Genomic DNA, 26,683 nt, shown 5'->3' on the forward strand with positions numbered 1-26,683 from the left:
CTCTGGCAGACATTTGCGAAGTGGAACAAGGCTGCAGAAGGGTCAGGTGTGATCCTGTGAAGATAACGAGGCTTGCTTGATTTCAGTGGAAGTGTTGAGCCCTTGCTGGCTTTTTATATTCTTCTCCGAACAGGAAGGGAGATGAAGGGGCTTATGGGAGTTGTGAGGAGGCTTTGTGAGGAATACAGTGCTGCACTTCCACAGCAGCAACCCTCACAAAGACTACAATTCCCATAAGCACCTTCACTTCTCTTCCTGTTTGGAGAGGAAGTTAAAATGGCTGCCTCTGAATACCATAATTACTACTAAGTAAAATTACTCCTTTTTTCTCCACCCTCTGTGTCCTGCTTCTCAGCCCATTCCCACCCCTCACTGCTAAGCTTCCCAGAAGCTCCTGTCTCATCCACTGCATTGACATGTGTATAAGTCAACCCAGGTTTTCGGGTCAATCTGTTGGCATGATTTTTTTTACTTATACATTAGTATATGCCGGCAGGTTCAGCTGCTAGTCATTCAGAGGGATAAACATAAACATGCTTATAACTCAGAGTGAACAAAAAATTAATGGCAAATAACAATTATGTCTCTTTTTAATAAAAATAAATATTTTGTGGGCTTTCTTCCAGGGAAGTCACCAATATCGCTAATGGTGTTGAAAGAAAGGGGAAGAAAAAAACTGTAGGTCGTCCACCTGGGCCATACACCAGAAAAATGATTCAAAAAATGTCTGAACCATCTCTTTTGGTAAGTGGCATTTACATTTATTGTTAATTTGACCTAGAAATTGCTACTATATTTTAAAGAAATACTGTTTTATATTCTAATGGAAAATTTTAGTATCCAAGAAATCCTCAATTTCTGATTAGTCTTTTTTTCTTCCCCTCTCCTGATTTAGGAAAAAGAACCTGTTGAAGTGCAAGAAGTCCCTACTTTGGATTTACCTAGCACACTTGGGTAAGTAGGGAAAACCTACTATAAGCTGCCTTATTGGTTGGCTAGTGTTGGATACAATTTTTAATGTTTGATTTTCTTTGATCACATGACAACTAAAAAATGGCTCAGAAGATCTGATGGAACTGCACATTCATCCAATACCTCAGATGTGGAGTCCACAGGTGCTATCAGTACAAAAGAAACTACCTCAACCAGTATTCCCAAGCATTACAGGTACGCTGCGTTTTTATCTGTTCAGTCTCTGCATGTGCGTGCATGCAGATGTAAAAATCTAGGTTGCAATTTAAGGGACTAATAAGCTTAATAAACTGAAAAATATTACTTGGAAATTCTATTTCTTTCCATGGGACTTTCTTCCAGCTAATAATTCTATTCCTGTGCATGAGTATTCAAAAGTAATGTTCCATTTGGTCCAGTAGGGCTTCCTATATAGCAGGGCTGTCCAAACTTTTTGGCAGGAGGGCCGCGTCATCTCTCTGACACTGTAGCGGGGGCTGGGAATAAAATTTGAATAAATTTACATAAATGAATATGTTAGAGATGGAACTTATATGAATGAATGAAGGTTTTGCAATAGCTCAAGGCCTATAAAAGACCTTGCACAAAGCAAGGCAGGTGTTTCCTTCGCTGCTGCTACTGCATCACAGATTCAAACAGCAAGTAGCCCTTGTTGCACAGCTCATGTGAGAGGTTGAACAGTCACCCTCATGCTGAGCAGTTGCGTCGGGTCAGCATGGGCTCCAGCAAATCTCCGGAGGGCCAGGGGCTCATTGGAGACTGGAGGCTCCCCACAGGCTGGATTGGGAGTTCCTGAGGGCCGCAAGTGGCCCCTGGGCTGGGGTTTGGGCACCCCTGCTATATAGAAAATGTCTAGCTTTGTAGCCTAAGGAATCTTGATGTTGCATTGTTCTTGCTTTTCTAGATCTTGTAATGCTCCGTGATATTAATGTAAATGAGGATTATAGCTTTTAATATCCCGTGGCCCTTTCAACTTAATCCTAACCCTAAAAGATTTAGTTGGAATTATGTCCCAGAGGTCTAATACAATGAGCTGTTTTCAAGTGTGTGGGTATGTGTGCTTCATAGGTTCTGTGGCATTTGTTTCAAATGCTTGACAAACCAAGAAGCAAAAATCTACTCAATAGCTTTTAAAATGATATGCAGCTAATCTGATAGAAAAGCATTGGTGAACAGAGGCGCTTATACTGTGGCTTGCACTCACACAACTGACCCTATTGTGCTTGAAATACTGTTAGTTTGCTGTATTGTTGAATTGCCCCATTGAGCTCTGTGTCCAGCTGCTTGTGTGCAGTAGTGTTGTGGTGGATTCAGCAGTGCCTGTGTATTCCTGTTGTGGTGGCATAGTGTCCTGAATTTTATGACACTGCTACTATGCATTGTTAGCTTATACTCTAAAACTTAGTATTTTCTGTATTCTATAGTTTATCTGACTCCAGGAAAAGGACACGTACAGGAAGAACTTGGCCAGCTGCGATACCACACTTAAGGAGAAGAGGGCGCCTTCCACGAAAAGCGCTCCAGACTCAGAATTCAGAAATTGTCAAAGAAGATGAAGGCAAAGATGATTATCAGTATGATGAACTCAATACTGAGATTTTAAATAACTTAGCAGATCAGGAGTTACAACTTAATCATCTGAAGAACTCTATTACCAGTTATTTTGGTGCAGCAGGTAGGATAGCTTGTGGTGAAAAATACCGTGTTTTGGCGCGTCGGGTTACTCTTGATGGAAAGGTGCAGTATCTTGTGGAGTGGGAAGGAGCAACAGCTTCCTGACTGTAGGACTGAACAGTGTGTTTGCTGCATTGCCTTTCTCTATTTATAGGCACAGTTTATAAATCAGGAGTGCTGAAGGAAACTTTTTTGATGTTTCTAAAAATGGAAACCAAGTTAGCCTTAACACTTGCTTCTTAAGAAAACATACATTTTGGTAAAACTCTGCCATTTTTAAAATAAGGTAGGGATTCCTACATTTTTTTAAGATGAGGATTTAGATTGGTTTTTAGGGTGGGAACTGGGGGTTTCAATTGTTTTAAAAGTGCATGAATTCAAGAGGGGCTTGTCTAGAGTACATTCCATGAATACATTTTTTTGTGATTAGGGAATATTTTCTGTAGCTAGGAAAAATATTTAGGAAGATTCTTAATCTTTTCTTACCCAAATGTTTGCAAGAGTGTATTTCTACTTAGACAACCCTAGATTTTCATAAGGTGCAGTGTATATAATTCCTACTGAGGACTGTAAAATATTGAAATCTTCTTTCAAGCAAAGTGTAAAAAATATATATTGAGCCTGTAAATTGCTCTGTGACTAGACTTTGTTGTCTTTTTAATATATTCTTTGCATGTGTGTATATACACATACGTGTGCATGTGTATATATGTGTGATTGTGACCTATGCAATATAAATTATGGGATTGGGCAGCTTTTGACTATATATCCCATAATTCTTTTATCAGGAATAATTGCAGTATTTACACAGCAGCATTTCTTCTCAGGCTTTATTGGGTGCTGTTGCTTGCCACATACTACAGAATATGTGTCAAATGAGTGCAGTGCGATCTGGCAGTGAGTGCAGTCATTAATGTCCTATGCCTTTTTAGACAATGATTTTAGGCTGCAACCCTGTACACAGGGTCCCAGTGCAGATAGTAATGTACAAATCTTCTTACTATTAAGAAATTTGGAATGCTGTGCAGACTTGTATGCTCCCTTCCCATCTTCCGTGAGCAGGCTCTCTCTTATTAGCATTAGTTGTGATGGAGTACTAAATTTTAACAGGGATATCCTAAGATCCCTAAGCTCTTGAAATGGGATGCCAAATGCTGTTCCTCCTCATCTTGTAGTGCACCACAATTTGATGCACTCTGCCAATAGGAGCAGATAGCCTTTCCTCTGTCTTCATGCTGGATTTGAAATGGAGGAGAAAGATGAAACAGAAGAGTAAGTGGAAGAGAGGAGTATGGTGGGCTAGAGCAACTTTCCAATTTCTCCTCTGCTCTATCTGCTTTTCAGATTGTGTGCAGAAGGAGGAGTGGCATCTATGCTGGCTAGGCACATTGAATTGTCACCATGCATTGTTAAGTGGATGGAGGCTAGACACTGTAGCCTAACTTGAGAGGGAGGGGGGAATTTGTAGGTAGTAGGTAGGGAGTGCATTCTGCTGCTTTCTTGGCTGTGGTTAAGAGATCTGGAAACATTGGATTTGTACTGGACCAGGCTGCTGAAACATCTTTGATAGGCAGCCTAACTGTTCACAGTATTGCAGTCTTGGGTTTTGTTGCAGAAGTTAGCTGATTGAGACACAAATCAGGACTTGAAAATTTGAACATGATCTCTGCTTAGAAGCAAACTTCTAAGGTTTTCTGACACATTGATTGTAAATTGTCTCCCAGTTATTAAAAAAAAAAATGTTGGCAGAAGTTTCTCAAACAATTCTTTTGTATGTAATGTTATGTCATCATGTTTGACAAAACAAAGTTGGAACAAAGTGTTTCATTGCACAGGGTCAACAAAACAGTTATGTTGCCACTTGAAGTAACAATACTGCTTTTATTACAATATTACCTCTTCTGTTCTTTATAAATATAAATCAAGTTTTAAATTGACAACTTTATTTTACTTGTAAAATAAGTTTTTTGCCAGATCTAGGTGTATTTTCTTTATTAGCTGGTTTGAATTTTGTTGTAATTTTTGTTTTGCCAAAGAGTCAACACAACTATTCTATTTTGATGGTTTCTCATTTTACTGTCAATATTTTTGCTGACAGACATGAGTTTGCCAACAAAATAAAATATGGCATTAAATAATTTTGTAGTAATTAAAGGAGTTGTAAGATTATTCCACTACTTATTTTACTTTTTAAGCAAGAAAATACTGTTATGATCTTCAACAAAATAATTCTTTTGTCACCTTTATATAGCCAAAGGAAACGTAAGAAAAATGTTGCCCTGTGCTTGTGGTTGACCAGAAAACTAACGAGCTTTACAAAAATGGTAATTCTACTTCTGTTCTGCCTTCACTAAAAATGTGGGTCTCTTTCCTTTCACATAGTCTCAACTATTAAGTTAAAGTTGCCTTGCCTATAGCTGCTGCAATATTTTGTTAATACACAGGTTACTTTTTGAATGTTTGTCTTTTGGGATAACGCAAAGTGTAGTTGACAAGTAATGTTGTTCACATTAACCAGCTTTTGGGTTGTTCTTTTATCCTTTTCTTTTCCAGGATCCTTGTTGTTCACACTGAACACCAGCAGTATTTGCAGTAGGGCTTCCATACAAGATAGCAATTGGAATCTAACTGGGGAGAGAACTTGATTAAAACTATCAACTGATCTAATTGTGAACATTTTATTGTTTTCATTTTATCATGGTGGTTGACATGTTTGTATTGCTGAAACTGTTTTCTAGAATTTTTAAAAAAATCAACATTAAATGTGTGTATTTTTAAGCTGTGTTCTATTTTTGTTTGTTACCCAGGTCTGAACAAAGGTGAGAAGTGGGATATAAATTGAATAAATAATAAACTATAGATGCAACTGCCATACTAATTTAAGAATTTTTCCTTTTAAACTGAATCAGGTGGGATTTCTGAGTAAACCTTGTTTGGAGTGGGCTTTTAGAAACTGTACTTAGCCTCAATCCTAAACATATTTGCTAGCATCCAAATCCTAAACTTGTTTAATCAGAACTCCTACTGACTTGTTTAAAACTTTCTTGCAGGTAAGCATGCTTAGGCAACAGCCTCTATAAGTTTACTAAACTGAATTGCCTGTTCGGAGAGAGCTTTAATGAAGCAAGGTGCCTCCAATGCACTCTGAATGCAGCTTTGGATGGATGGCTTTTTCATTTGGCTTTTGTTCCCTTTTATTGGTTGACTCTAAAGCAGGGGTGCCCAAACCCCCGGCCCTGGGGCCACTTGCGGCCCTCTAGGCCTCTCAATGCTGCCCTCAGGGAACCCCAGTCTCCAATGAGCCTCTGGCCCTCCAGAGATTGTTGGAGCCCACACTGGCCCGAGGCAACTGCTCTCAGTGTGAGGGCAACTGTTTGACCTCTCGTGTGAGCTGTGGGATGAAGGCTCCCTCCACTGCTTGTTGTTTCATGTCTGTGATGCAGTAGCAGCAGCAGCAGCAAAGGAAAGCCCAGCCTTGCTTTGTGCAAGGCCTTTTATAGGCTTTGAGCTATTGCAAGACCTTCATTCATTCATGTAAGTTCATCTTTAATATATTCATTTATGTAAACTTATGTAAATTTATTCAAATTTTAAATGTAAATTCTTTTTTTTTCCCCAACCCCTGACACAGTGTCAGAGAGACAATGTGGCCCTCCTGCCAAAAACTTTGGACACCCCTGCTCTAAAGTACCTGGAGCCTTTTCTTCCTTATATGAAGATAGCTTCTAATCTGTTTGGGGATGGAAGGGGAGGTCAGGCAAGGAACAATGTGACTGATAGTCCTGAGATGTCAGTGAGGCACATGAATGAAAGCTGCTAATTCTGCTGCTGCTTTTTTTTCTAATTAGTGTGATTCTTGGAACTATGAAAACAGAAAACATTGATCATGGGCTGTTTTCTCTGTCCTTAGAGCTTTTGACGTGTTCTTTAAATCAATAAATCAATTTTTATTCCATTGTTACTAAGGTATCCATTCCTCCCTATCAAAGTTAATTTGTTTGTGATGTGATTCATTTATATTTATGTGTGTTTGCTTATTCCTAGATTGCTTATTCCAGATGTTTTCCCAATAGCTAGTTCAACCCAAACATCTCAAACCATTCTTCATCTCTATGCCTGTATTAGCTTTTCTTTGACTTGGCCCTTATATTATACTAGCCCCAAAGTATTACATTTTCTTAGTAACTCTGTATATTAGTTTTACTTACACACAAACACAAAAAGGGGGGGTGTCTCAAGAAAATGTACACCTATTCTATAGTGTCAAATTATGCTATAATTCATACATACTGTAATTCACACACACTGCATATGGTGTACACAGAGGCAATTGCTTGAGCTAGTTAGTTCAAGTGCTCAAAATGTTCTGCTATACACCACAGCCATAATTGAGGGACATCTACCTTGGCAGTTGTCCACCAGTGCATGTGCTGGAATGGTTCTACACATCTCTTCCATTGCTTCTCTTTGAATGTTGCAGGTTTTCTTCAATGAAGTATGTATGCATTAGAGCTCATTAAAGTGTGTATACATTTTTTGAGACAATTTGTATGTAAAAACTTCAACATCTATTTGGATTAAATGTAGCAGGCCAATTTGTCCCCTTGTGAAGGATTTCAGCTCTGTAAATTTCAATTCTGAAATGTAAATGAAAATGTTGCAATCAATATAATTTTTTCTTTGAAATAAATGCATAATGACTAAACAGTGAATCAAAATTGCAACACAGGAACCATCCAAATTGGGCATAAAGCAAAATCCAAAGTGGTGTGTGTTTATTTATTTAACCTTTATTGTCATAAAGAAAAAAAATCCAAAGTATTTAGTATAATTCTTTTTGCACCTTCCTACAACTGTTCCTTCAGTGAATACATGTGGGGCCTTAGTATCCATGAGGGATCTGTTCTCGGACCCTCGCTGATACCAATACTGTTCCTAAGCTTGATCAGATGCAGTGCAGTCCATGCTGGCTGCCTTGTGCTGTCAACCATATCTGCCCATAATTGCTTCTTTCCAATCGAAGAACCAAACATTGCAGTCTTTTTTGCATAAGGAATGTGCTTCAGTCCTCTAATCATGTTATCAAGTTTACTCAAGAGTCTTTGGTGAGGGGCATTTAATAAAAAAACAACATGGACAGAATCCAAGTATATCAACTGGATTGCCTTTGTCCACGTGCCTGCTGATATTCTTGAGAAACTCTAAAAGGGTAGTAAGGCAGGATTTTCTTTTGCAGAAACTATGCTGATGCTCTTCAGCAAGTCTTGTACTTCTAGTTGCTTTATAATTTTATCTTTAATGTGCTTTTCACCAGTTGATCTGGAACAAACATTAAGCTGACCAGCCTGTGGCTGCAATCCTAACCTCACTTTCCTGGGAGTAAATCCCATTGAACGCAATAGGACTTACTTCTGAGTAGACCTGTTTAGGATTGTGCCCTCACCCTGGATTCCCTTAGCCTGATTCCCTCATCCTGGATTCTTTCTTTAAATATTGATGTTACATTGGTTATCTTCCAGTCCTCTGACAAGGAGACTAATTTAACGGGCATGTTGCATATTTTTGTTATGTCTTTAAGAAAACTAGTACACTGACATTTTGCATTGTGCAACTGAAAATTCATTAACGAATGTATGAACAGATTTCAAGCACCACCACCAAATCCAGGCTATTTTATTTTATTAGCTTTCTGGCTGTCATGTTAAGAATCTCAAATTATAATACTGGTACAGTTGTACTGAAATAAGTTCGTTCATCTGCAACGATGCTATCTACATCTGTTCCAGTTAAAGCCAGGTTAATTGGATCAGCCTAGTGTGACACGGCAGATCAAGTCAGACTTCCTTTTGTAACTAACAGATATATGAAATTAATATACTTGTGTATTTCTCCAACAGTTTCCAAATGTTTCTCCAAAGTTAATATACTTGTGTGTTTCTCTTAAATGGGATATTGAAAGATATACGAATGCTCTTAGCTTTGCCTAATAGTTTACCAGCATTGTTTACTTTTCAGTTTTAAACATCCATATGCTGTGGCTCTGTGCCAACACTGAAAATAGCAATCTTCTGACAAACATGGCAGAAATAGCCAAAAGTCGATGCTTATGGCTGTTGGGCAGCTTGCTATCCTTTGTCTTTGGGCCATTGCACTTGTTCTAGAGCACTTACTCTAGTTCAAACTTTTAGGCTGGAAGGCCACATCAAATACCTGACATGGTGTCAAGGGCCGGAAAAATAATTTTTAATATAAAATTTAAATAAATACATCAGAGCCAAGGCCTTCAGATGCCCCCAAAATGTGACTTTTGGTTTTTCAGGAACACTATGAAGTGATGTTTTTTGGACCTTCAAAAGGCATTCTGAGGAGAGGTGCGTGGCCTCCCTAATCCTCAGAACACCCTCCAGGTGCAACTGGATCACAGCTCTGGTCAGATTCAGTTGAGTGGGTCAGAGGCTTGCTGGAGACCAGAGGCTTGCTGTGGGCCAGATAGAGGCTTGTTGTGGGCCACATCTGGTCCCCGGGCCAAGCTTTGGAGACCCCTGTTCTAGAGGGATAAACTATTTGGCTACTATGAAACCAAAATGGGAGGGAGAGAATGCCTTAGAGCAGTGGTTCTCACATATTTAGCACCAGGACCCACTTTTTAGAATGAGAATTGTCAGGACCCACCGGAAGTGATGTTGTGACCAGAAGTGACATCATGCAGGAAAACTTTTTAACAATTCTAGGCTGCAGTCCTACCCACACTTAGCCAGAAGTAAGTCCCATTGACTATCATCGTTAAAAGAATATACATAGTAGTTTGTTAAAAGTACAGGTCTGTAACATTTCACCAAATATAGTCACCTACCATCAAGTCTAATATTTTAAAAATAAAATATTGAAATGAATGGGGATTCACCTGTAATTGGCTCATGACCCACCAGGTGGATCCTGACCCACAGTTTGAGAAACACTGCCTTAGAGGGTCTGTTCTTGAATTGGCAAAACATGTTTAGAAATGTAAAGTATTTGAAGACAGAAATGGCAAAAACAGTTTCAGGTTTAGCCTAGATCCATGATCCTTAGTGTGAGCTGACTCACTTGGGAGATGCAAGGTGTTCGACTTTTGTGTGAATAGAGATTGAAAATAGAGGCAGAAGGAAATGGCTGGATAACAGAAGACTGAAAAATAACTATGATACAGGAATACCATACTGACAAAAGCACCCACTTGGGAGTTAGGCTAGAACCAAAGTTCGCACAGGTTTGTGTAATTTTTAATAATCTCTTGTCATTCACAACTTTATAGTATTTTATATACACTAAAATGTTTTTTCTTGACTAGAAAAAGTTGACTATTCCTGAAAACATCTTTAACCTTGTATTAAGGGTGGCATATTTATACCATATGTAATCACTGCTCTGATGTTTTGTCTACTACTGAATGATGTTAAGTGAATGTAGAGGATTTGGCTGTTTTTGTTTGAGAATATTAGTGCAACCTAATGCTGTGTTGTAAATTGCCTCTGGTCTCATTTCTCCCTGTGACTTATGCTGTGTGTCAGCCTTAGGAAAGCTAGCAATTGTATGGTTGCAAATATTATAAAGAGATGTATCTAATTCTGCTAAATAATTAGGTAGTAAACTCTTTAACAGGTAGCCCCCCCCCCCATGATTCAAAATCATGATTGTGTGTGAGGAACCTTTCTTTTGGCGTGTAAATGTATTCAGTGGTAAACCTTACTGTATCTGAAGTACTGTGGTCTACTTGAAAAAACTGTTTATCTCCATTGCTATTTGAGAGCTAAGTTAGGGCCCAGTCCTATCCAATTTTCCAGTGCTGGTGCAACTGTGCTAATGGGGCATGCACTGCATCTTGTAGTGGGGCAGCAGTCACAGAGGCCTCCTTAAGGTATGGGAACATTTGTCCCCTTACTATGGGGCTGCATTGTAGTTGCACCGGGGTTGGAAAATTGGATAGGATTGGGCCCTTAGTCAATTAACTGAGGTAGGATCTATAGAACAAGGAAGTTAAAATTTGTTGTGATACTTGCTTGGAAAGAAAACCCAACATTAAATAATAAACAAGAGTATTAGATCTTTCAGCACCTCAAGAACAAGCCACAAGCACCTCAAGAACAAGCCATTAGATAGTTCAGCACCTCAAGAACAAGCCACAGCAAGCCTCAGGCTTGTGTCCATGGAGGAAGAGAGAAAGCTTTCACTTGTTTTTATACTAACTAATATCCTGTAATTCTGAAATCAGAACAGTGACTAGTTAACCATGATTTGTTAACAAACCACAGTTTCCTGATTTCACCATAGTGGGATACTGTGGCTAGTTCAAAAATAAAAATGGAACTTCTCCTTTGCATGAACATATAAGGCAATTGAAGTACATAAGTTGAACATTTGTTGTGGCTCATTCTTGTAATGCTAAACCATTCTTTAGCTCTACATCTGAACTTTATTCTCCATAGCATTTCTACTTGCTGAAATGCCCTCTATGTTTGTCTTGTTCCTTTAACAGCTGTGTTCCCATTTCAAAGTGACTGGGAGCTGGCAGGTAAACAAAGTACTCAATTAAGCAACATTCCATCAAGCAAGAATTTGAGCCTAGTTCTCCCAGTTTAGAGGGAGAAGGTTGACAGTAAACAACAAAGTTTTTATTGGCATTCTCCCAATTTTTTTGAATCATCAGTAATTGGACATTAACTAAAGGGGAAAATGTACCTATCTTACTTACAAAGCAGGTACTGTATATGTATTTCTGAGAACTTGTTTGCTTTTTAGCTTGCTAAAATTAACTAGATACTTGTAACTCTAGGGCACACTGACAGTACACACTGCCTTGGCATGACTGTAGTTTCCACATTCTTGTGTAATCACTACTTTCATATTTGTACTGTGTGCTAATAGAAAACCAGTCTGCTTGCTTTAGTGGTGGATCCTATTAGCAATGGCAGATATGCCGTTTGCTAAAGAAGAAAGTACATGTTAGAATGTTGTACATGTGTTGCTGTAATTAACAAAATATACAAACATAAGTTAAGAATTCTTTAATCTGAGGTTTCTCTATTTCACAGCAGTGTTAGGTCATTCATTACAATTTAACTTGCAAAGTCGCACAGGTTTCATTCCCCACCACTGTTAAACCACACCATACAATGTATCTATAAGCACTATACAAGGTAATCTTGCCTGATAGGTTTATTAAGCTGTGTGTATAGTCTTGAGTATTTTTGCTGGATACAAAAACTATGCCATGGTAAGATCAACCAGTTAGTACAGTAGTAGCCTAACAGCAGAGGTAGACATACAACATAGTCCTAAACAGGTTTACTCAGAAGTAGTCCCTCTGAGCTCAATGGGACTTTCAAATAAGTGTGCTTAGGACTGTAGCTTTAGTCACAGCTTTCTGGTAAGGAGGTTTTACAACATGTATTTATGGTGCTACAATTAAGGGTTTATTCACATTCTGATACCCAAGTTTAATGGTAAACACATTTAAATAGTTGGGTGTTTTTTGCAATTACTATACATTGAAGTGAGAATCCAATCCTCAGCAATCGCATATGTTTGTTCACAATGGACAGGGTTGTTCAGCCTTCTTAAGATTTAGATTATTTCTTGAGCTTAGGTACAAAAACTGAGGCTAAATCAGTTTTCTGCTTTCAGCTCTGGTGTTTAGTGCATGGTTGTTTGTGGGGCTTGCAGGAGGCTTGGCTAGGAGTCCCATTGTACTGCCTCATAACTGACACCTGTGGGCCAGCAGTACAATTTATTTAGAACAGCCCAGATATTCCACCATTCAAAATGTGAAAAGTTCATGTGGGTATAGGATGGTAGACACAGAAGTGGCTAGCAAGTCAGCTGAAATAATGAATTAACCAGCCCCATTACTCAAGCTAATATGCTTGTAAAATACTTGCACATATATAAGAAATAGGAAATCAGTTTTTCTGACTTCTGATCTGTAATACTATTGTTGTAGCATTCTTAAAGTGTCTTTCAACTCTAATTTAGCCCTTGATTATTTGGATGAATACCACTTTTCTAATGCTTTAAAAAAAAAAAAGGCTTGCATTCATAGTACTGAAGGATATCTGCTAATTCAGAGGAAAAGAATTCAGCCAAAACTACATGCTGTTTTCCTTGTGGGAGATTGTTCTACTGTTGGTTACACTGTTATGAAACACTTAGCTATTTGGAAATGGGATGAAGGGCCTCAGAAGTTCTTCACCACCACTGCTTGAAGCATGCACTGTAGAGAGTTTTAAGCAATCTTTTTGTGTGAAAAGCACAAACAGTGAAATCTAAACATTGATTGCAATTCTACACATGTTCAGAATAAGTTTGGAACATATCCAAGTCAGTTGTTGCCATGGTGCTTACATTCACCAAACAAACCTATAGAGAATATGTGCTATTACTTTGTCCACAACGAATATGCACAGCATTATAGTGAACATTGGTTCACTACTTTAGTCAAAGTATCCTAGGCATACTTACTAGGAAGTAAATCACACTGAGTTTAATGGGACTTGCTTCTCAGTATATATTCTTAGAATCTTGTCAGCCTGTTTGTGCTCTTATTTAAGTGACAAATTTGGGAACACTTCTTTGCTTGTATTTTTCAACTAAGGGCTGCAATCTTATACATTTAACGCAGAGTAAGTCCGCTGTATCCAATGAGACTTCTAAGCTGACATGCAAAGGATTATGCTGAAGAGCTCATTGTAGGTCCTCAAATCATACAGAAATGTTAATGACAAGAAACCCATAAGAAGAGCCCTGCTGGATCAGGCCCAGGGCCCAGCTGGTCCATCTTCCTGTATCTCACGTTTGCCCACTAGATGCCTCAGGGACTACACAAGACAAGACACCTGCCACTCCCCTGCATTTGGCATTTTATTTACCCTTGCACCCCCCCAAGGAAGGCACCAGCTTGTGGCTTGGGTTTAACTTGGGCCGCTTTATTAAACACAAGTGACCAGTTTTTAAAAACATGATACCTGCTGAACACACTCTCTCTCCCTTGCCAGTCTGGGGTATCTATACTATACCCATACATTTGAATATGGGTATCTTACCCATACTATGAGGTATCTTAAAAACAAGCATTAGGTTCTTCCAGTGAAATTTTAATCTAAAAGCAAATATGAGAAGACAGTCATTCTAGCAAAATGTCATAAGCACAGTTATTTGGTGTGTTTTTTGAAATTTTAGGATTATAAAACCATACACATTGGTTCATGCCTATAGTCTGGCAGACAGGAATATTATTAAATACCAGTTTTTAAAGCTGATTCAATTTCAATTAGCACCTTTGTCAGCCTGTCATTTGTCACAAAGATTAATATGCAGATACTTTCTACTTCCACATAGCATATTTGTTATAGAAATGCAAGCAGCTGATATTGGCTCCCCCCCCCCCCCGAATATTGTGGCTTTGCACATGGGGCATTGTGTCTCAATTTTCTCCATGGTCAGAAAACTACAGTTAACAGGATATCCCAGGAATAGGCACTTGATTCTAAACGACTCTACTCAAGAAAACACTGTTTTTCATGATTTGTTTTGACTCAAGTCACAGACTTGACTAGTGAAAAGAGAGTTGGGGCTCAAAATGACATGAGTCCCAATACTGTGTATGTGTTCTGGTTTCCTTTTTTTTCTGTCACTTCCACATCATGCAGAAGACCCTGGGATGAGCCAGTAGTAAGCAGGCATGCTAAAGGACAGCATGCCAGCAGAAAGGGTGGGAGGATAGGTTCCAGGAGGCAGGGGCAGTTAAGGGGAGGAGGAAGGCTTGAGTGTGTTTTGCTACACTTGATGTTTCTTAAAATGCCTTGTGACTTAACTTGAAAGACTAAGGGTGCAATCCTAACCAACTTTCCAGCACTGGCATAGCTATGCTTGTGGGGCATGTGCTCCAGCTTGCAGTTGGGGGGTAATCATGGAGGCCTCCTCAAAGTAAGGCAATGTTTGTTCCCTTACCTGGGAGCTGCATTGTCCTTATGTCAGAGCTGGAAAATGGGTTACAATTGTGCCCTAAATTTTTTGTGGGTTCAGTTGTAACAGCTGTGCACTATGACTCAAGTTGAGGGGTCACTGCCTAGGGTCCAGTGATTCAAGCATATACCTTGTGGAACAGTGTAGGGAGAGCATTTTAATAGAAAACCTGCCTTAACACACGATAGACGTGTCCAAATGACAGAGGCTTCAATTCTGACTGCTGTGAGCAGAGTTCCACTCACAGAACAGGGCTTTCTCACCTTCTTCCCTTTGCAGCCCTGCCTCCCTCAACAATCTGATCCTTTGGGGTGGGGAACCTCTTGGACACCACAGGATAGAATATAGGGGGCAATAGCAGAAAGGGGAATCTGCAACTACTGGGAACAACCCCCAACCTTGTGTGAATAGGAGGGCCTGGGTGTTGCTTTTAACCTGTTGCCAAAAGCATGAAGTTGCTAATAACTTGTCTACCTACAACACATATAACTGTCCCCCTAGCCTCAAAATTGGGGTGGCCAAGGTATGCCCAGGCACTTGTGGGGTTAAAAATGTATCAAAGTTTTGGTTTCAGTTCATAACTGAAAATGGTCTTATCCAATGTACACCTCTCAGTACTAGAGACCATATTTTTGCAGCATAGTATAAGGATCAATTACCCCCCCCCCAAAAAAAAAGCCAACTTATATTGATTTGGTATGTTAACTCCCCCAAAGTTCTCGATCCTAGCGTAGACTGTTGTGGTTGTTACTGTGTACCAAAGGCAATCCTGTTATGCACAGCATAGAGATGCCAGTATTAAGTCATTAATGAACCTGTCTAGGGCTATTTCATCCACACACCTGGAAGATAGACACAGGATTTGGAAGCAGTACATTTTAAGTATCAACCACATCATTATTAGGGCGAGCAGGACACAAGTCTTCACTGATACCCAATGAAACTTATTAAATGAGCAACAACAGTATAGCTTGCCCACAACAAATATCCCTTAACTGAGAGAGCCAAGTAAGGTATACTTAAATACAGAATGCACAACTTGGATCCATAACTTCAGGAATTCATGATTTTTTTTGCTATTTTCTTTTAAATCTTACGTTTAGGCTGACAGTGGTTAAGACATCATGTATACACAAGCATGACAAATGTTAAAAATCTGAAGTTGCTTCAATATTTTGTGCAATATATCCAGCCTTGAAAATTCAAGTCAAGTATTAAGCAACAAGTATAAAAACTGAACCATTCCAATTTCTTGGATGGAGCAAGGAAAAAGTATTCTGTTCCTGTTAAAAAAAAGTCACATGTGAATGAATGTTAAGTATTGCCTTTTCAAGTTGGGAAGTAACATCCATCTCTTTTCTGTAGCACTACATTGCAATTTTTCCCCTCCTCATTGCTCTTATCACACTGGGGGTGTTAAGTTCGAGTTTTCCTTTTATCTTCAAAAAGATGTTTTAGCATGTAAACCTGAACAGCTGACACCACAACCATTATTCCAAGGTTGATCATGGACCAAAAGTTTACCCTGTTAAAGTTGCTTTCTTGTATGTTTCTATCACGAGCTTCAAATGCTCTGAGCAGGGTCTGGATCTGAATACTTTTGCTTAGCCTGGACTTGACATTGTTGACAGATTCCTAGTTAAGAACAAAACAGTTTTAAAATAAGACTTTCAAGAGGTACATAAAAAAGACCAGTATCACTGCAAAATATTCATATGGTTGTCGTGTTGGGCCCTGCTACATCCTGCCTTTCAGGGCCAGCCCAAGATCTCCTGGCACAGGATGTAATATTCCTAGCAGTAGACCTCCCCAGCCCTGTGCCTGAGGCAAAGGTCCATGATGGTGCCCCCCCCCGGGCTGTCACCACCGCTCCTGCTCACCTGAGGCTCATGGAGCCTCGCATGACTTCCAGCTGTGTCAGGAAAACCTCTGTGAGGTTCCCCAACACTTTAAACTGCTTCTGGAAAACCGGAAGCAGAGTTTCCGCCCCCAGCGGGAGCCTCGGAGAGAGGCTAGCAACCAAGGCCTGGGGCTTTTGCCCCATCTCGTCTACGGAGGTCTGCTGCTGAGCATGCCAAATGCTGTCCCCCTTACCAGGGGATGTGCCAGCTTCTGCTTCTCCAACTTTCTAATCCACCACTCTCCTCTGCACTTCTGCTCTGCCCCCTCTACCTTTTCCAATGCAGGAAGTAGGAGAACAAGCAGTGGAGGCAAGGAAATGAACAGAAGTGGCACCCCTGTCAATATGCTGCCTGAGATAACTGTTTCAGTTGGCCTTATTGATAGGCCAGCCCTATCTCCTTTCCACAAGCCATTCTGCCCAACTCCAAAGACTGAGAATTGGGAAGTTCCAGAATTAAGACTGGAACTCTTCCCTTGTTTTTCACATGCTTTGAGAATGCATCTTCATTTTGATTAAAAACATTCCTTACATGCCCTTTATGTACTTCCAGAACTATTCTCCCTTGAGTATGTCTTGTTTAGCAAGAGATCCCTTGTAGTCAAGGCATGTTCCAGGGTGAATTGGAATGGCCTTGCCTTAGAGCTTGTTCAGTATTCCTTGCCCCCCGCCCCCCGGTCAAGTCCCATGCCCTCTGCATTTATATACTAAGAGCCCTGCTAGCTCCTGATCAAATTCTGCTTCTCTCTGTCTCCAGGGAATTCTTTCTTTGTGGACTACAGGTCAGCTCTCACACCATGCTTACAAACACGCATACAAAATATGGTGTGCTACTTAGAAGCAGAGGTCAGGTACTCTGGCATCAATGTACTTAGAAAGCTGGTGTTGCAATCGCCTAAAGTGAAAAGCAGCACTTGCTTATGATTACCATTCATTTATCTTCTAGCTAGTAGCAAACAGTACATTAATTGCCAGTAGCACCAGGAGGAACCAAGAACAGACCACCACTTGCCATCCTAGCTGTGACCATCATCAACTGTCAGCAGCAGAAAGGGCCAGGCCTCAATTTTATAGTTTATACCGATTTCATTCAAATCCTTTTTGCAATTTTGTTTTTGCTAGTCACTCAGAACATGCTAATAGAAAGACAGATCCATATTAATACTGGGGCTGCTATACTTCCTATTTCTTTCAAGCCAGCAGAGATAGTTGTATGGCTACCACCATAGCAATGTCCTGCTTGCAGGGCAATCCTGGCCAGATGACAGTGACAAAAAGAGAGCAAATGAATTGTAAGTGTAGACAGCCACAAAGACTCCAAATATGTTCAAGACTGGATAAATACATACTTGGATATCTTCTAATTTCATATCCAGAAGATCTGTGCCAGTAATGTACTTCTTCCAATCTTCTTGCTGTTCATCATCTCCCATGTTATCCAAGATCAATTCGAAGAAGATCACCTTCTCTGATAGGGTACTAAATGTATTGTCAAAGCAGAACATGTAATCACCCTCCTGTGTCTCCACTCTGTAAGCATAAGATGCATTGCTTTAAAATACAGGCTATAAATATTCAGTCTCATAATCATACAACTATAAATACACACAAACATGAAGATACTTTTGATTATTTATTTAAAAGATGTATATCTTACCCTCTCTTCCCCTGAACAACAGAGTGCCCAGAGCAGATTACAATTATACAGTAATTAAAGACGCTATAAAAACAAATCACATAAACTTTGACATTAAAAAATCCCAATAATATATTTAAACCCCTTGAAAAAACCAACACAGCAGACTCAGTTCTTGATGTTGTCAGGGCATGGACCACCATGATCAAGTCTGTCTAACTCAAGTATGGATGCAGCTGGCAAACCAGCTTCACCTGGGTAAAGGCCCCCTAACCACCACTGTCACCTGGTGATCTAGGGGCAGTGAAGAATCCAGAAAGATCCTCAAGCTGCAAACCTGCTTTTGCAGAGGAAGTGCAACCTCATTCAGCACTAGCTGACAACACAGCACCTGAGTCATTATCTCCCAACCAGGAGGCCCTCTATTTTGTCCTGATTTAATTTCAGCTTGTTAACCCTAATCCAGTCCTCAACTATGCTCAGGTAGTGATCCAGAACTTCAACACCCTCCCTGAGATTAGATTACATAGGAATAGATTTGGGTGTAATCCACTGGTTTACCTGGGGGGGTTAGGGGGGAAATGGCCCAGGGCTGGGATCACCATGACCCCCCTCTCCCACCATCCATTTTTGTTTGTATTTTGTTTTCTTCAGATCCATTTACAGGGCCTTAGAAGGCTTTTTCAGGCCTTCAGAAGGACTAAAAATATCTCTTCTGCTTTTCAGCAAAAAACATTTGTTTTTCTGCCTGCCCAGCTCTCAGAAGGTCTAAAAACATCACTTCCGGTTTTCTCTTTTTAGGCCTCCAGGTCAGACGGGGGCAGCATTTTGTGAACCCGGCCCCAGGCAGCACAGGGGCCAGGATCACAATTGGTGTCATCCACATTTTGGACTAATCACTGTTTGTACCAGGCTGTCTCAGATGTCCGATCTCGTCTGATCTTGGAAGCTAAGCAGGGTCAGGCCTGGTTAGTACTTGGATGGGAGACTGCCTGGGAATACTGGGTGCTATAGGCTTATACCATAGTCTTTCGAGACTGAAGGTTGCCAACCAGTCAGTCAGTCTTCCAGGTTGGGAGGTGGGATGCACCATGACCTAACACACATTTATAAGGAAAACACACTTGCTAAGGAAATATTGCTTCATATGTGGTAACACACGTGTGTTAGGATGGAAGCCCAAGAATAATACTACAATAAAAAGATACACACCAATTGCAATTTAACAAGGTAAATTCTTAGTTTAACCTTTTTAAAAATAACCACCACCAATAATATGAGTACTAAACAAGATTTAACAAGTGGCTTTGTTATGTGGTCAGTTTTAAACTTACGTGTGGACGCCATCTGATTTTCTTTGTTCAAAAACTAGGGTTTCACCTTGGGGTGATACCAAGTGAAAATCAACATCAAACCCTGCTCCATCTAAAACCTGGAAAGACAGCAAACAGACAGAAATTACAACTTGCACATCTTATACTAAGGAATTCATATCTAGAGTGAATTAAGTCTTGACTAAGAGAGGCGAAATCCACATGAAGTTACATACAAACAATGTACATATGTACATACAGAGGGATGCTGAGGTCATACAAGATTCTATTTATAGTAGCCGCCCCTGTGAAAAAGGTGGGACATACAAGTACCACTCTTACTGGTCTTATCAAAGCATACCAAATGACCAGCCACAGGCCATCTGAGAGAAATTTTATCAGGGGGTACAAAGTTTCTTTTCGGCCCCTTCCCAAAGAGGGAGGGGGTGAAACAGAGTGGGGGGGTGGCAATGGGGGCAAAAAAGGCAGGGGGAAAGTGGCAATAGCCAGAATAGTCTTTGGAGCCCAGTTCTACCAGTCTTCCCAATGCAGAGCGCAGGTCTATCTGCCTGCCTGGTATTAGCAGCTAGATACAGTAATTAGCATTAGTAATTAGTATTACTAATTAGTAATTAGTATTAGCAGCTAGATACAGTAAAACCAAAAACACTCCTAAGTCTAAAATCTTTCAAATATAGAAAATCATTGCAGGGGACTGGTAGCATTGTATTTAGGCTCACACTAGAATAGAAAGTGTCCTGCTTATAACAAAACTGACTTCTGCAGCTATGTAGCTAAGCTCCTATACACTCTTTTATGCTAAGCAGAGCCACAAGCCAAAGAGCTACTGTAGCAAGTCAGTTTCCTCCCAGATGTGACACTGTTAAGGAATGTATGCATTCCTGGATCTGGTGTGCATGGCTTGTGACAGTAGTCACCGCCATGCGCCCACGGTATTTGTCCCCAGCATCCCATGTGGGCAGTGAGTCTGGGTGATATTGGGAAATGTCAGATCCCAGGAAATTTCTGGGCCCCTTCCTTGGGCTCCTGGGCTCCCTTTCTGACCATGGGCTTGGGCACAAATTACCCCCTTTACCCCCCTCTCCTAGGCCCTGACCAGCCAGTGGACCCACCACCAAGCTATCCCCAGAACACTCTTCCCAATTCAGAGACTGAGGGTGCAAGTCCCTTGCGCCGGCCCAAGAGGGTCGCAAACGTGCTGTAAGGCATGTTTGCACCTCCTCGAAAGTCAGCTGGGCCAGTGCATGGAGGCTGAATCCAGCCTCCCTATCGACATGGGGAGGGAGCCTTGCATTGGCTGAGCTTGGTCAATGCAAGGCTTTAGGGAGGCATTCTGGGGCGAGAGAGGGTGGTCCCGGGAGCAGGCAGGCAGGCAGGCAGGGAGTGGGGGCTGGGAGTTGGCAGTTATGCTGGATCCCAACTCCCATTTCCAAGCAGCGCAGAGTGACTGCAAGCCGCTCTGCTCTCCTTGGACTTCTGCTACCTCAGGAGGTGGCGCATGTCTGAGGAGACCCATAGGGGCTGCAGTGGATTACCCGGAGGTAAGGGGAAGAGTTTCCCCTTACCTTCGACTGAGACACTTTAGCACCCTATTTCGCTTTGGTTGCAGTGCAAGCCTCCTGCCCTGCCTGTTCCAGTGCAAGATAGCATTGCGCTGCACATCACAAGACTAATAAAGCAAATTTTATTAAAAAGAGTTTGTCCAGAGAAGGTGAGCTTAACAGGAAAATATTTTGCCCATAACTTAAAACTTATTTAATTCTAATCTGAATTCCTGTTAGGATAGATTGTTTTCCAGGAGCACAGACCTTAGCAAGCAGAAAAGGACAACAGCTAACTCTTATAGCATACTAAGGCTACAAGAATGTGATGCAGCTGACCCTTATCCCCATAACCAACCCAATTCCCTTAAAAAGGAAAAAAAACTGTTCTTTGTTCCTAGTCATCATATCACTTCTCGTGACACCTCCTTCCATATCCACAGGGATATGTTCTATGGATACCTGAAGCAGATCCTATACCGAATAGCATTCATGATTCCTGCAGAGGGTCAGAAGTGATGTCATTAAACAGGTCAAAACCAGGAATAATCACTCTGTTCTCGTGTAGAAACTCATTAGACAGAAGAGAAAATACACAAATCTTGATCATATTTCAAGATACATGAGAGCTCTTTCAGCAGTGACACTTCAGCATTGCTCAGCAGCTAAGAGCCTGAGATCCAGATAAAAAGCTTCTGCAGTCCACATCTGGCTCCTGGGCCTTATGTTTGACATCTCTGCCCTACACAGTTGTTTGTCACTTAGTGACAGGAATGCAGTCTGGCACCCCTGTTGTCAAGGAAAGCTTGATACTATACAAAGCCTCCGAATATGAGTGAAAGCTGCACTCCCCTCAGCTTCAGAAGCTTAGGGGTGTGAAGGGACCAACAGCAGCATCAATGGCATAGCTAGCGAGGGGTGGGGGGGTGGTCCGCCCCAGGTACCAGCCTTGGGGAGGTGACACCACAAGTGAACCAACATTGCTAACATCACAGAGATTACGAATAACCCCATCATGCTATATACCGTTGGATGCAGAATTTCATGCAGAATGCAATGAAAAAAACCTGAGTGAAATATCTCCATCAAAAGTTATGGCCAAAAAACGAAACCAAAAAATGCATGGAGCCCTATTGCGCTTTTAAACTGAGTTAAACTGAGCCATATTGCGCTTTTACTCACAAGTAGGTAAACTTGCCTTAGTCAGTCGGAAAGGGCCGGCTGAGAGGAATCCAACGACACCAGAATGGTCCCTATCCAATGAAAGCAGCCCCCCCAAAAACACCCAAGAAGGAAGTCCCTCCCTCCAAGCAAACGAATGTATTAAGCCCTATGGAAAGTGAAAGCAAGCCACATGGTCACATTTACTCATGAGTAAGCAAAGGTGCCTTGGCTCCTGGTCAAGTTGGGCATAGGGAAATGCAAGGCTAGCTGCATGGCCCCAATATGATGAAAGTGCAGCTAAACAAATGCTCCAGAAAGCAGCTTCCCCCCCCCCCCCAAAGAATAAAACAGAGGCTTCAGCTGGTAAGGTCAATTTTAATTTGTTTTTAGACTTGCAAAAGCTAGGTAAGTCCTGAAAGTGGTATGCCTAAAATATAAAAATTTACAATGAACTGGGCACTGGGGAGGGCTGAAAATCTCAGATATTTTTGTGGGGGGGTGGTCTTGCAGGCAGGCTACAGAGAAAATTCTTGGTGAAACAGGGCTGGCTTCCCCTTATTTAATTATCTGTTTTTCTTTAATTTAGGGCGCAATCCTAACCAACTTTCCAGCACTGACTTAAGGGCAATACAGCTCTAAGGTATGGAAACAAACATTCCCTTAGCTTGAGGTGGACTCTGTGACTGCCCCCCCCAACTGCAACTGTGCCAATGGGGCATGCACTGCATCTTGTGGTGGGGCAGCAGTCACAGAGGCCTCCTTGAGGTATGGGAACATCTGTTCCCTTACCTTAGGGCTGCATTGCAGCTGCACTGGTGCTGGAAAATTGGATAGGATTGGGCCCTTAATTAGCAAATCTTTCGACTAACTTGAACACCACTTTTCATTTATTGCTTTTAGCTTTCATAATTGCAAAAAAAAAAAGTCTAGAAAAGTATCATGATAAAGTAAATAAGAATTTTGATACATGTACTAATAAGGACTTTACACATACATAGAATTGGGCAGCATATTAATTCAATTTTTTTTCCTAAGTTCACACAGCATAACTACAAAATGGTATTGCATAATAATAGCAACATGTTCAACCAACTGGTCTGTGCTACTTAGTTTCATGCAGCTAAAAACACACTGCTCACTTCTGCCTTATTCTCACAAGTTTTCTTGGTCCATAACAGTTTCAGTATCTTTGGCTTACGTGGCTTTAACTAATCCAAATCATCTCTATTGACTAGACTTGTCAGATCCAAGTCTTAAAGCCAGTTTGACACAGACTTTCCTGATAACTGGCAAACCTGTTTGCTCTGTAAAGTAAACATGACCTGTCACTCACCTCAAGCTAGAGGAAAATGTACTATCTGAATTCTAAACGTTCAGTTTGGTGCTCCTATGCTAAACCCAAAGCAAAGTGGGGTAGGAGGCATTTTTGACAAAACAAACGATCATTCTTTTCTATGCACTTATCACAACAGGGGCCCTTCCCTTGCAGCTTAGGCTGGTTCCCAACTAAATGCTGCTCCTGCAGCGCAGAAGGCCAGGTAGGGACAAATCTGGGATAGTGATACTGGTGTGCCATTCCCTTTTTAAGTGGTGCTCCTCCCATATCTTAACAAAAAAAATTACTTCTCAGGGCCAGAGAAGATCTGGCATCTGGCCATGACTCTTCCTAACCCTTGGCACAACTTTCTCTATTGATCTACAGAACAAAAACAAAATATGGAGACAAAACATAAGGGTATGCTAAAACAATCTGTGAATATATTAGGAAAGTGACAGGCTACAATTCTCCCTAACCTGATGGTTAGATACATGCAGGATGTTGTGTGCATCCCACCCCCCCTCTCAATATATCTGTGAGAGAATGTGTGTGCCAGGGCACAAGTGCTGTTTAAAAAAGTGGGTCCTGTTGCCAAAAAGTTTGGAAGCCACTGTGCTCAATGCATACTCGGACCCTTGAATATACAGAATGAGGCTGAAATCCTAGCCTTGTTTTCCTGGGAGTAAGCCCCATTGACTACAATCCTGTAGTCCCATTGACTGGCTGCAATCCTATCCACACTTTCCTGGGAGTAAGCCCCATTGACATTGATGGGGCTTGCTTCTGAGTAGACGTGGGCTTGGGCTCTGAGGCTGCAATCCTATCCACACTTTCCTGGAAGTAAGCCCCATCGACTTTGATGGGTTGAGTTAGACATGCATGGGCTTGGGCTCTGAGGCTGCAGCCCTGTCCACACTTTCCCGGGAGTAAGCCCCATTGACTTTGATGGGCTTGCTTCTGAGTAGAGAGGCACAGGGCTGGGCTGACAGCCACTTGGGAGTCCCCCCTTTCCCTCCTGTCAAGCCGAGGAGGTGAGACCCTGCAGGGCACCCACTCCCGCCCAGCCAGCCAGCCAGCGGGCAGCCTTTGAGCCTCCCCCCACCCCCCGACCTGGTACTCGATCTCCAGCGAGGCGTCGCTCTGCATGGGCTGGAAGAAGCACTCCTTGCGGCCGGGGGGCAGCGTGAAAGTGAAGTCGCTGTCCGGGGCGATGGCGAAGCCCGAGGCGCCCGGCGGAGGGAGCAGCAGCAGCAGCAGCCAGCAGAGTTCCGGCCCCATCCCCAAGCCCCGGAGGCGGGAGAGCCCGCGAACAGCCAGCCTCAGCACGGACGAACACGCCGCTTCCATCCCACGCCGGGCGCTGCCTGCGAGCTAGGAGCGGGCTGGCACCCACAATGCACCGCGTCTAGAGGCGGGGGGGGGGTGCTGTCAATGGACTAGACTCCCAAAAAGTGCCCCAAGTCGGTCGGTTTACAGGGAAATGGGAAATGTAGTGCGAGATTGTTAAAAACCAAGCAGGAGGGTACGGGCTCGAAGCGACGGAGAACTACAACTCCCAAGATCCCAGCAGAGAGGACGAAAGCAGCCAGTAGGCAACGTTCTGTGTTACCCGTCGCCTCTTGCCTGCTCAAAGGCGTCCTGCTCGAATGGGCCGCGCGCTGTTCGAATGTAGGCGGGACGGGTCGCTGCGAGGGTCTGCTTTGTAATGTGAAGCGCCAACCCCAGGTTGATAATTACAGAGACGCTTCCTTGGAAGGTGAAGAAACAGGTAGCGCCGGGGGGGGGGGCGGCACTTCACCCTGCGGTGAGTCCAGAGGCTGCATCCTATCCACACTGTCCTGGGAGTAAGCCCCATTGACTCTGATGGGGCTTGCTTCTGAGTAGACATGCCCAGGATTGGGCTCTTCTTTTACAGCTCCTTGCCATAGAGGGGTGGCCATTGGCACCTTACTCAGAGCCCAAGCCTATGCATGCCTACTCAGAAGCAAGCCCCATCAGAGTCAGTGGGGCTTGCTCCTGTGTAAGTATGGCTAGGGTTGCAGCCCCACGGCGCTGTCCTGTGCACGTGCCCCAGTGGCGCCTCTGGAGTTCGACGTTCTTTCAGCCCGCTCCGGGCGGGGAGGGGTCTGTAGTATTGCTAAGCAACGGGAAGCGCCTCGGCCTGGAGCCCGCGTCTCGAAGCGGTTCCTTGGAAGATGCCACCTGCGGGGGGGCAGGATGGACCTGAGGCTGAGAGGTGAGGCCAGGAGGGGCTCTTGGAATGTCTGTGGCACATGGCAGGGAGCTGTAGGGGGCGAGGGGGCTGCACCCACCTGGTGGTGCTGTCGCTTTCAGAAGGGGTGATCCAGTAGTGATAGTTAGATCAGTGGTTCCCAAACTGTGGGTCTGGACCCACTGGTGGGTCGCGGCCTGAGTTTTGGTGCGTCCCCAAGGGGTGATGGAAAGATCAGGCAGCTAACTGCCTCAAGCCCCGAAGCTATTCAAAACTCAGATATTGTGGCTGCAATCCTGTACAAACTTTCCTGGGAGTAAGCCTCATTGAGCACAATGGGACTTACTTCTGAGTAGACTTGATTAGGATTGCACTGCGTAGCTGCTAACTACCTGCAAGGAGCTGAGCTCCTGCAGTTTGCATGCATGTGTAAATATAGGGAGATCAATGTTTGTGGGTCTTTCTGGTTATTATTACTTACAAGTAAATAAGTAAAATATTGTTTCTTTAAAAATGTTCTTTTTAAAAAGTGCCCTATTAACTGGGCAAGAGGCACTTTTTAAGTGGGTGCTCTTCTTTTATTTAGTGGGGGGAGAGTAACTGGCCCTCCTCACACAGCACTGTCTTTTCTAGTGGCTGCCTGCTGGTGCTCTTTTGCATCCTTTTAGATTGTGATCCTTTTTGGGACAGGCAGCCATTAGTTGTTTGGTTTTTCTCTGTAAACCGCTTTGTGAACTTTTTTGTTGAAAACAGTTTTGTTGAAAATAGTAAATACTGTTAATAATAAATCTAGGTGAATCCGGACAGAGTGTCGTAAAAAAGTGGGTTCCGATGCTAAAAAGTTTGGGAACCACTGAGTTAGATGGAGGGGTATTGGGAATAAAAGGCAATACAGTACTAGCTCTGAGAAGGTTTCATGTCTGGATTGTGTG

The 26,683-nt window shown here is 42.2% G+C and overlaps 2 protein-coding genes across 5 annotated transcripts in view; one reads left to right on the forward strand and one right to left on the reverse strand.

The window, feature by feature from the left end:
- The window catches only part of MTF2 (metal response element binding transcription factor 2), a 27,556-nt gene extending 20,169 nt beyond the window's left edge, over positions 1-7,387 (forward strand). The window contains exons 12-16 of one of the 3 annotated variants that reach the window (XM_066622839.1): positions 627-744; positions 896-954; positions 1,063-1,167; positions 2,397-2,647; positions 4,898-7,387. In XM_066622839.1, coding sequence (XP_066478936.1) covers positions 627-744; positions 896-954; positions 1,063-1,167; positions 2,397-2,647; positions 4,898-4,941 — 577 coding nt within the window. In that variant the 3' untranslated portion in view covers positions 4,942-7,387. Of the gene's footprint in view, positions 1-626; positions 745-895; positions 955-1,062; positions 1,168-2,396 lie in introns of all 3 variants that reach the window. The other 2 variants (XM_066622837.1, XM_066622838.1) reach the window with 2 other exon arrangements.
- Positions 7,209-24,904, reverse strand: TMED5 (transmembrane p24 trafficking protein 5). Of its 2 annotated transcripts, XM_066622841.1 has the most exons (5): positions 24,650-24,904; positions 19,517-19,614; positions 17,896-18,076; positions 16,171-16,281; positions 7,209-7,283 (listed from the first exon to the last, which is right to left on the reverse strand). In XM_066622841.1, exons 1-5 carry the CDS (start codon positions 24,884-24,886, stop codon positions 7,278-7,280), a joined length of 633 nt encoding a protein of 210 aa, XP_066478938.1. In that variant the 5' UTR covers positions 24,887-24,904; the 3' UTR covers positions 7,209-7,277. The 2 variants fall into 2 exon arrangements, with proteins under 2 accessions (XP_066478938.1, XP_066478937.1); XM_066622840.1 differs by lacking the exon at positions 7,209-7,283 and having other exon boundaries at positions 14,045-16,281.
- Between the last annotated feature and the right edge of the window lie 1,779 nt (positions 24,905-26,683).

Source organism: Tiliqua scincoides, chromosome 4 (assembly GCF_035046505.1).
Source record: "Tiliqua scincoides isolate rTilSci1 chromosome 4, rTilSci1.hap2, whole genome shotgun sequence".
In the NCBI taxonomy this organism is placed as follows: Eukaryota; Metazoa; Chordata; class Lepidosauria; order Squamata; family Scincidae; genus Tiliqua; species Tiliqua scincoides.

Bases quoted from the DNA above. Each gene is read 5' to 3' on its own strand.
- TMED5 (XM_066622840.1), bottom strand. From the start codon at position 24,886: ATGGAAGCGGCGTGTTCGTCCGTGCTGAGGCTGGCTGTTCGCGGGCTC. The intron at 18,077-19,516 runs GTAAGTTTAAAA...TTATGCTTACAG, and splicing joins AAATCAGATGGCGTCCACAC to AGTGGAGACACAGGAGGGTG. The intron at 16,282-17,895 runs GTATGTATTTAT...GTTCTTAACTAG, and splicing joins TGAAATTAGAAGATATCCAA to GAATCTGTCAACAATGTCAA.